At 43.8% G+C, this 10,763-nt stretch overlaps 1 protein-coding gene across 3 annotated transcripts; it reads left to right on the top strand.

The window, feature by feature from the left end:
- Nucleotides 1-5,164: 5,164 nt before the first annotated feature.
- Nucleotides 5,165-9,665, top strand: LOC122543941 (zinc finger protein 239-like). 3 transcript variants are annotated; one of them, XM_043682897.1, is made up of 3 exons: nt 5,165-5,562; nt 5,845-5,945; nt 8,620-9,665. In XM_043682897.1, the coding sequence occupies exon 3, from the start codon at nt 8,773-8,775 to the stop codon at nt 9,556-9,558; it is 786 nt and encodes a 261-aa protein (XP_043538832.1). In that variant the 5' UTR covers nt 5,165-5,562; nt 5,845-5,945; nt 8,620-8,772; the 3' UTR covers nt 9,559-9,665. The 3 variants fall into 3 exon arrangements, with proteins under 3 accessions (XP_043538832.1, XP_043538829.1, XP_043538831.1); XM_043682894.1 differs by having other exon boundaries at nt 5,165-5,686; XM_043682896.1 differs by lacking the exon at nt 5,165-5,562 and having other exon boundaries at nt 5,693-5,945.
- The last annotated feature ends 1,098 nt before the right edge of the window (nt 9,666-10,763 follow it).

Here is a 10,763-nt window from a genome sequence, read left to right as displayed (position 1 = left end):
CTATATTTATTTCTGGACAACTTTGGGTTGAAGGGCCTGTCTCCATGCTGTAAGACTGTAAATCAGAGCAGGACTTAGACACTTCATGGTAAGGTCCTAGGGAGTGTTGCTGAACAAAGAAACCTTGAAGTACAGGTTCGTAGCTCCTTGAAAGTAGAGTCGCAGATAGGTAGGATAGTGAAGAAGGCATTTGGCATGATTTCCTTTATTGGTCAGAGAATTGAGTACAGGAGTTGGCAGGTCATATTGCAGGGCATTGGTTAGGCTACTTTTGGAATTGCATGCAACTCTGGTCTCCCTCCTATCGGAAGGATGTTGTGAATCTTGAAAGGGTTCAGAAAGGTTTTACAGGGATGTTGCCAGGGTTGGAGGATTTGAGCTATAGGGAGAGGTTGAATAGGCTCGGACTGTTTTCCCTGGAGCGTCGGAGGCTGAGGGGTGACCTTATAGAGGTTTATAAAATCATGAGGGGCATGGATAGGATAAATAGACAAAGTCTTTTCCCTGGGGTGGGGGAGTCCAGAACTAGAGGGCATAAGTTTAGGGTGAGAGGGGAAAGATGTTAAAGAGACCTAAGGGGCAAGTTTTGTTATGCAGAGGGTGGTACATGTTTGGAATGAGCTGCCAGGTGAAGTGGTGGAGGCTGGTACAATTGCAACATTTAAATGGCATCTTGATGGGTATATGAATAGGAAGGGTTTGGAAGGATATGGGCCAGGTGCTGGCAGGTGGGACTAGATTAGATTGGGATATCTGCTCAGCATGGACAAGTTGGACTGAAGGATCTGTTTCTGTGCTGTACATCTCTATGACAGAGTCATTCAGTTCATCAGAATCCTGAACATCATCAGCCTCTGAAGAAATGCTAACTGTAAGAAAAGATTCTAACTGCAAGGGGTTTAAAAGCAAACAGAATCTGCTGAAAGAGCAACAAATTCACACTGAGGATGGACTGTACATGTGCGGGAAAGGATTCTCTCAGTCACACCACCTACTGAGACACCAGCAAATTCACCTGTGAGAGCAGCATTTCGGTTCTGTGTTCTTTGCTGCTGTTAACTGCCAACAGAAGTAAACCTTACTGGCTGCCCATTTCCAATGGGGTTCTGCAGTTTTGTGGTGGATATCAAGGACTTAGACTTCAATTTAGTGGCCATGGTGAAGACATTTGCAGATATCACAGTAGTTGGCCGTGTGGTGGACATGAGAAAGGAAGCTGCAGATTGCATGATGTCTTGGATGACTCAAACAGTCAGGAACATGGCCAACAGAATTACAGTCAGTGTTCAATTCACAAAACGTAGCTGATGAAGATAAAGCTAACCTACAAGGGATTGTATCATGAAGATAACTAAATTTTTCAGCAAACCAAAATCTGCCATATTTAGATAATAAGATCTTAAGAAAAATACTTTTGTGAACTCTCTAAACAGTAAGGTACCTTCTATATAATGGAGGAAGTTGATTGGTGAGTAGCTGATGAATCTCTATTCATTTTAATCTGAATATTATTTTGGTTTAGTTCAAATGGTAGTCTATCCCAATATCATGGAGTACATATCCAGTTCCATGTGGGAAAATCAGGACACTTGTTGTGTCTGGGACAACTATAAGAACAAGGAGGTGACTCTAGAACTGTCAGAAAACTAGTTTGACCACAACTAAACAAAACTAATGGGTTTTGGTCCCCACATTCCAGGATCGATGTGATCACACCAGAGAGGATACAGAGAAGATTGGTTAGGGTGTTCCTAGGAATGGAGAATTGCAGCTGTGAGAAAAGATTGGATAGGCTGGGGATGTTTTCTGTGAAACAGAGGAGACCAAGGTGAGATTTAATTAAAAGTGATAAAATTGTGAAGAGTCCAGAGAGAATGGATAGGAAAGATCCGTTCATTAACAGGTAGATCAGTAACTGGAGGCTTTAAATTGAAAGTAGAGTTCTCCAGCACAGAGACAGGTCCTTCGGGTCAAACTGGTTCATGCTGACCGAAATGTCTTTCCATGCTAACCCATTTTCCTGCATTTGGCCCATATCCTTCTAAATCTTTCCTATCCATGTATTTGTCCAAATGCCTTTTAAATGTTGTTAATGTACCCACCTCAACCATTTCAGTTGACAGCTCATTCCAAGTGCATATCACCCTCTGTGTAAAATAGTTGCTCCTCAGGTTCCCTTTTATTCTTTCCCCTGTAACCTTGAACTGATGCCCTCTACACCTCAATTCCCCAACCCTGGGAAAAAGAATGAGTGCATTCATCTTATCCATGCCTCTCATGATCCTATGCTCTTCTATATGATCTCCTCTCAGTCTCCTACGCTCTAAAGAAAAAACTCCTAGCTTGTCCAATCTCTACCCGTAACTCAGAACATTGAATCCAAGCAACATCCTTGTAAATTTGTTCTGCATTCTTTCCAGTTTGATAACATCCTTCCTATAACAAGGTGACCAAAATTGCAGACAATATCAATTACTCTGTAATTCACAGGAAGAGAGGGAGGAGTGAAATAATTTCACCCAGAGATGGTGAAGAACTGGAGCTCTGCCTGCTAGGGTGATAGAGTCAGAAACCTTCATCACATTGAAGAAAAAGGCTCAGTAGACATGAAAACCCAGAACATAGAGGGCTCCAGACTAAGAGCTGCAGAATAGGATCAGCCGTGATTGCTCTATTGCAACCAACAAAAGCACAATAGGCCAACTGGCCTCAATCAATGTTATAAGTTTCAGTTTTTTTTCTGACCATTTGAGTTTGTTTCTGATTATGTTAATAATCTCGCAAGTTGGACTGGAATTTAATATCCTGGAGAAATGTCAAATAAGAAGAAAGTGAGGACTACAGATGCTGGAGATCAGAGTCGAGAGCATGATGCTGGAAAAGCACAGCAGGTCAGGCAGCATCTGAGGAGCAGGAGAATCGATGTTTTGGGCATAAGCCCTCCATCTGGAAGGGCTTATGGCTGAAACATCGATTCTCCTGCTCCTCGGATGCTGCCTGACCTGCTGCGTTTTTCCAGCACCACACTCAAAATGTCAAATAAATCAGCGTTGTTTCAAATACGTCACTGTAGATTGTTCTATTTCTCCCCTGTGTATTTCATACCACCTGGAGCTCAAAAAGGACAATCTGAGGTGAGGGTCATGCAGCAGCACAGAACATCAGCCTGGGCACGTCCTTCAGGGTCACACTGAGGGGACCAAATGACACTTCAGTCTTTCTTGTCTCTCTTTACTGATAACAAAGCTCCTGTGTGAGTTTATCTTGCAATGTGTAAGAGATGTGTTGCAGTTACTGTCTCCAATGATTCTGAGCTTCTAGACACAGAACAGACTCTCATTTCCAACTGGGTTTAGTCAGAGGAACTCCAAATCCTCACATTTTAACGTTTTCCCCAGTGTAGTTGTGCAAGTGTTTGGAAAGGTCCGGTGATCAATTTAAAACCGCCACGGGCATGGTGAGTAAAGGTACCACCATAAGGGATCCAGGAAGAGTAGAGTCATATAGCATGAAAACAGATCCTTTGGTCCAACCAATCCATGCCGACCATAATCCCAAACTAAACTAGCCCTACCCCCCTGTGCCTGGCCCACATACCTCCAAAGCTTTCCTATTCATGTACTTATCCAAACGTTTTTTAAACATTGTAATGGTACAACCATCACTTCCGTTCGAAGTTCATTACACACATGAATCATTCTCTGTGTTAAAAGGTGCCCTTCATATAGTTTTTGTAAATCTCTCTCCTCTCACCTTAAAATTATGCCCCAGTCTTGAAATCCCCCATGCTAGGGAAAAGACACCAACCATTAACTGTATATATCTCTCTTCAGAATTTAGGACCATCTATAAGGTCACTTCACAACCTCCCATATGTCAATGAAAAGAGTTCCGGCCTGTCTTTATGTAACTCAAAACTTTGATAACGAGGAACATCCTGTTAAATCTCTTCTGAATCTTCTCCAGATTAATAACCATTGAACCATTTATTCACTGCAGTATGGAAATAGGTCATTTGGCCCAACAAGTCCACACTGACTTTCCAAAGAGCTTCACACCAAGACTTAATGCCCTACCCAATACTTGCAACTCTGCATTTCCCATGGTCAGTCCACCTAACCTACACATCCCTGATCACTACAGGCAATTTAGTATGGCCAATTCACCTAACCTATCCTTCCTATAATAGGGTGACCAGAACTGGACACAGTACTCCAGAAGAAGCCACACCAACATTCTGTACAATCTCAATGTGACTTTCCAAATCCTATGCTGGGAATATACTGGTCAGACCCCATCCCCAGGCAGGATCAGCACACTATTGCCCTAGCACAGTATGCCACTGTCTCCCATTACCCGACCCACAGGCCCATTTGATCAAGGTCCTGTTGTAGTAGGAAATAACCTTCTTCATTGTGCATTACACCACCAATTTTGGTGTAATTTGCAAATTTACTATACTTATCTTGTTCTGAGCCTGGCGAGATTTGAGAGATAGAAAGGTTATAGAGTCAAAGAGATGTACAGGACAGAAATAGACCTTTCAGTGCAACTCATCCATGCCAACTAGATATCGTAAATTAATCTAGTCCCATTTGCCAGTAGTTGGCCCATTTCCCTCCAAATCCCTCCTATTCATGTACCCAACCAGATGTCTTTTAAATGTTGTAATTGTTGTGAGACTGGAGTGAATTGCAGTGATAGGGAGGATGTGACACTGAGGACATTAGCATCCAAACAGTACTGTGGTGTACTTACAACACATGCAATGCACATTTCGAAAAGGCATTTTGCCACAACTATAAAGTTAAATAAAAATGGACAAGAAATACTGGTCTGAGCAGCAAAGATGGATTTCTGTTTTTAGGAGAAGTAGCAGAGCTCGGACTTTTCTCCTTGGAGCGGAGTAAGTTAAGCTGTAATTTAGTGGAGGTGTAAATTTGCTTCCAGAGTATTTCATTTGCAGAGAGAAATTATTAATCTTGTCACAATATTTGGTATCCACAGAACACAGCTTTCAAATAACTAACAAATATTGCAGAGTGAAAACGTGAATATGTCGTGAATCTGGAACAGTCTGAACGTCAGCTGGATGCAGATTTAGCAGTTAAACTCAAAAGATATTCAAGGAAAGATTTGCAGCCTTACGGCAAAGCTCAGAGGAGATGGATAGATTTGCAGCGACTGTCGAGCACAGCCTCAGTGGGCTGAACGGCCAGCAGTCCCCTGTATTCTATGATGCTGCCCCATTCACTGTGAATAATGAAGCTCACCCCAGAGCAGAGGGAGGGCGGATCCCGCCACTCACCTCGCAATGGGGCCCGGCTGATTGACGGCAACTGCTCGACCATTAGGAGGGGAGGAGGCGGGACTAACGAGACACGCGATACGACTGGTCCTCCAACCAATAGGAATGAACGAAGGGCGGTGCAAGCACAACTACACGTGACCATGTGCCGCTGGCGAATGAGTGTGGGAGATTCAATCGAGAAAGCGGAGGAAGCAGCGGACGGCGGGCGAAAAATGGACTCAGTCTGGACTGGCAGCCTTTCGAAACACTCAGTTTAGGCCCTTCGATCAGAATTAGAATCTGTTGGTCCCGCGTTTGCAGCAAACGGGAAAACGTCTGCGGGCCTCAGGCGGTCATAGACCCTGGCTTACTGCGGCCATTTTTATTGGGGGCAAGGTGCAGCAGTGCGCATGTGCAATCTTCCTCCAGGGTGGGGGGCGGAGCGGGGCAAAGCGAAACGTCAACAAAGCAAATTGAAAGCAAGAGAAATGTTTCTCTTTAGATCTCTAATCCGGGACTGACAGTGATATTTCTTTTATGAATTCGTTTTACAGGATATCAATTGAGAATAGTTTGCAGACCGGGATTCTCAAAATAAGTTCTGACAGACAGCAGGATATGAATATCGCTGGCACTTAACTGTGGAAATAACAAGGTTTGTCTCTGCTATCTGTGGAAAAGTAATTCTGATCTGTTTGGAAATTGAAAAGGAGCAACATGTTCAAATTTGTGGTCAGATCACCCCAGGTTATGTGTTCAGTTCTAGGTCCTACAGCTGAAGGAGGAGATTCTGGCCTCACGGAGGCACCGATTTGCACAAATACCACCTCAACTTTTGAAAGAACTGTCATGCTTCGTCCCAGTCACCCACCACGATTTTAACCTATAATTATCAGCAAACATCCCTTTCAAATTCCACATAGACTCGAATTCCAGCATACTTTCAGGTGTAGTGCTCCAGACCCTGACAACTCTACGTTGGTGCCGAACCTGCTGGAAGTCACGTTGAGTCTGCAGTGTTAACAAGGGCTGAATTGAAAGAAGAGATGCTGTTCTCTGAGCTCCCATTGAACTGCATTCGAACAGCCCAGAAGTTTGAGGACAGATTATAATGACAGGGCTGCGCTGTGAGTGCTGCTTGACTCGGTGAGAGTGCATTGGAGTTGAGTGCTTTGAAACAGAGTGTCAGGTGAGGCAGGGAGAAGTTGAAGCTGAAAGATCGAGTGTGGTGCTCAGTCTCAATTCAGAAATGACAAGGTCCTCATGGACACAGCCAACTGGTAAATGGCTGTTTTCTTATTGTTTTAAAGTGTAACATATCAGCTTTTGTAAAGGTAGGGGTTTTGATTAGAACAGAACTGTTTGAAATAAAGGAAGATCCATAGCTGAATTAAATTCTCTTAATGAGAATAACTAGCTTAATTCAGAAAGAAGTCATGATAGGACACCTCAGACCCTTGATGCGCACCTCAATGTGAGAATTAAGGAAAGTTTTCAATGTCCCTGATGGGAATATGAGCAGGAACTGTGTACACCTGCAGCTTCTGGCTAACTGCTTTTCTGAGCTCGAGCTGTGGGTGGGCTCAATATCAGCATCTGTTCTGCAGAGAATGTCATGGACAATAACTATAACGAGTTAGTCCCACTGCAAGTGAGAATTACACAGAAAAGGAATGTGTGACCAGACAAAGTAAAATGAAGTGCAGAAGTCCCCAGCGGTCATCTCCCTCTGAAACAGATATACCACTTTGGGTACTGTTGTGTTGATTGGGGGTGGCCTCAAATAAAATCAGCAACAGCGAAATTCATGGCATCACAGGTAGTTCTGCTGCACAAAAGGGGAGGAAAATGTATCCCGTCAAAACAACCCTGCATCTCAATGACAAGGCGTGTAGAAAGGCACTACTGTGACCACAGACATGAATTCGGGATGGTATGTTACCTCCCTGGTGCCAGGATCAGGGATATCTTGAAGCTGCTGTAGGACATTCTGGAGCTGGAGGGTGAACAGGCAGTGGTCATGGAACACACAGGTACCAACTACACAGGTAAACAAAGGGATGAGGACCTGGAAAATAAATATCAGAAGAGAGAAGCTTTATTAAAATGCAGGACTTCAAATGTAATAATGTCAGAATTACTCCCAGTGCCACGTGCTAGTGAGAGCGGGAATAGGAGGATAGATCAGATAAATGTGTGGCTGGAGAAATGGTGTACCATAAAAGATTTAGATTTTTGAGGCATTGGGACTGTGTCTGGGCAAGGTGGGACCTGTGCAAGCCTGGACAAGCTCCAACAAGTGTCCTCTTGGGGGCATTTGCTAGTTCAGTTGGTGAGGTTTGAAAACTAGTGTGGCAGTGGGATTGGAAACCAAGTACAGGCCTTAATTGGTCAGATTCAGATCAGGAATTGGCAGGTAGAACGCTAGTTAGTGATGCAGTCAGCAGCTCAGAAAGACAGAGTCAAGGATTAAAGGAGGATTGAGCCTCTCTTCATACATCAATCCTGACATCCCAGGAATCAATCTGGTTAACCCTCTTTGCACTATCACAATGGCCAGGGCATCCATCCAGGGACAGGAGAACAAAAGTGCACATGGTATTCCAGGTGTGTGCTCACTGTAGCCCTTACAGAAGGATATCCCTACACCATACTCTCCTCCTATCACTGTGAAGGCCAATGTTTAATTTCAATGATCCAATGCTTGCCACTCCTGTCTGCTTACTAAAAAAAAGTCTCAGAGAAACAGGGATCAAAATTGGGTCCAAGACTCTGATATAAAATTGTAGAACACAATGTACCCATTGTATCCATGCTGATCGTCAAACACCTATCACTCAAGTCCCATTTTCTGACTTTTAACGTGTAACCTATATGGTGGTGTTTTGTATGATCATCTAAAGGTTTCTTCTCGTTGCAATGGTTCCTGCATCTGTTAGCATTTCAGGTGATGCAAGACTTGCTGAGTATCTCCAGCATCTTCTGTTTTTATTTTCGATTTCCATCATTTTGCTTCTGCACTTTTCCTTAGTCCTTCAGAGGGTTAGAAAGATATGGGAAGAAAAGAGGAACAGGACTGAGTTGCAAATCTATAAAATGCATCCCACCCCTGCCAACTCTCATGCCTCTGTACCTTTCCATAATTTTGTGTAGACATTGACTAGTCCCCTTCCCTCAAGGACATTTATGAACTAGTTCAGTGTTAATGATAATCCAGCAGTTTCCCTCTGTGTCAGCTCCACAAATGACAAGATTAATTTCGTGCAGTTTCACAACCTGTGTGTCTTCTTCTTGTTTCTCTGTCTCTAACTTTGTATTCTGTTTGAAAGGTTGACTGAAGAAAAAAAACCACATCCAAATCCAATAGTCACTCTGTTTATGATAATTTCAAGATTTTGAACATTGAAGGAAAAAGCACCATTCACATTGGGGAGAAACACAAATCGTCTGTGTGTGGAAGGGTCAGTGAAGATTCATCTGAAATGTCCCAACGCCAGCGCAGTCACACTGGGGAGAGACTTTGGAAATGTGGGGATTGTGGGAAGGGATTTCTTTACCAATCCCAGCTGGAAACTCACCAACGCAGTCACACTGGGGAGAAGCCATACACTTGCTCTGATTGTGGGAAGGGATTCTCTCGGTCATCTAAACTGCTGATACACCAGCGAGTTCACACTGGGGAAAGACCATTCACCTGCTCTGATTGTGGGAAAAGATTCACTCAGTCATCCGAACTGCTCAGACACCAGCGAATTCACACTGGGGAGAAACCATTCACCTGTTTTGAGTGTGGGAAGGGATTCTCTCAGTCATCCAACCTGCTGATACATCAGCGAGTTCACACTGGGGAGAGACCATTCTCCTGTTCTGAGTGTGGGAAAGCATTCACGCAGGCAACTCATCTACTGACCCACCAGCGAATTCACACTGGGCAGAGGCCATTTGCCTGTTCTGAGTGTGGGAAAGGATTCACTTGCTCATCTCATCTATTGATACACCGGCGAACTCACACTGGGGAGAAACCATTCACCTGTTTTGTGTGTGGGAAGGCATTCCCACAGTCATCCAACCTGCTAACACACCAGCGAATTCACACTAGAGAGCGACCATTCACCTGTTCTGAGTGTGGGAAAGCATTCACTCAAGCAATTCACTTGCTGACACATCAGCAGGTTCACACTGGGAAGAAACCATCCACCTGTTCAGAGTGTGGGAAGGGATTCATTCGATCATCCAGCCTGCTGAGACACCAGCAAAGTCACAAATAACCAACTGAAGGATTTTGCTTTCACTCACATCAAGGAATGAACTGTGGTCTTTGGATCATTTGTACTGATGTTGTTCATTCCTGCTCAGTAAAAGCTTGTAAAATGGAGATAATTTTCTTTACATTTGTAACAGTTACCCTGTAACTGGAGGGTAGGTTTTGGAAAGTATCTTATCGTTACTGTATATCAACATATACACACTGGGTAAAGATTATCCACCTACACGATTTGTGAAAAGGGATTTCTTGGTTCATTAGGCCTGGTTAATCATCAATGAGTTCCCAAGAATCTCTCTCTGAATCGTTTCTTGATTCCACTGTTACCTATATTCAAACCATGTTTTCTGGGTTGGGTTCTGATGATGTTTCTAAACACCACATGTCTGGTTACCTAGTTGGGTGACAAATTATATAGATCAGCTTTTTGTTAAACCTATTGTGCCTTTATCGTATCTGTAAAGCACAAATTTATTTTGAGCTCTTCGGCTCCCATGTCTCCTCTGTCCTCACTTCCAACAAGTGCAAGGAACTCTTGGAGTTTATTTGTCGCAGGGAACGGGACAATCAGAGTGAGGGACAGCCCGAAATGCTGGAAATTCAGTGCACCATACAGGGCACAGGGGAAGAAGTTATTTCTTTTTCACACAAGCACCAAGAGAAAGGATGATGCTGGAAATCAGAAAGATAAACAGCAATTGATGGAAAAACTCAGCGGGGTCCACTGCTACCCCTTGGTCAAGTCAAGGATCAGCGCTGTAAAAGCTTGTGATTTCAAATAAACCTGTTGGACTATAACATGGTAGTGTGCGATTTCTGGCCCTGATTACTCTCTATAGAAACGAAAACAGAAATTGCTGGAAAAGCTCAGCAATCTAGCAACATCTAGGGAGAGAAATCAGAGTTAACGTTTTGGATCCAATGACCCTTCGTCTGAGACACCTGCTGAGCTTTTCCAACAGTTTCTCATCAGCACGTCTCTGGGAGAAGATACATTGAGAGTAAGGGAAAGCCCGTATGTTTTCCCGTTTGCTGCAAACGCGGGACTTTCTAATTCGGGTGTTTATAAAACCTCCCAGTCCACACTGATACCCCTACACTCCCAGTCTCTGCTGGATCATACGGGCATATGTCGTACCACTAGCCCCGTCCCTCATTCATTCCCATTGGTTGGAGGACCCTTGCACTGCCAGCCCCGCCCACTCTCCT

Source organism: Chiloscyllium plagiosum, chromosome 45, assembly GCF_004010195.1.
Source record: "Chiloscyllium plagiosum isolate BGI_BamShark_2017 chromosome 45, ASM401019v2, whole genome shotgun sequence".
NCBI lineage: Eukaryota > Metazoa > Chordata > Chondrichthyes > Orectolobiformes > Hemiscylliidae > Chiloscyllium > Chiloscyllium plagiosum.
This window is presented reverse-complemented; position numbering and strand designations above follow the sequence as displayed.

What these genes read in the sequence shown, in the direction of transcription:
- LOC122543941 (XM_043682897.1), top strand. Translation starts at nt 8,773, where the DNA reads ATGTCCCAACGCCAGCGCAGTCACACTGGGGAGAGACTTTGGAAATGT.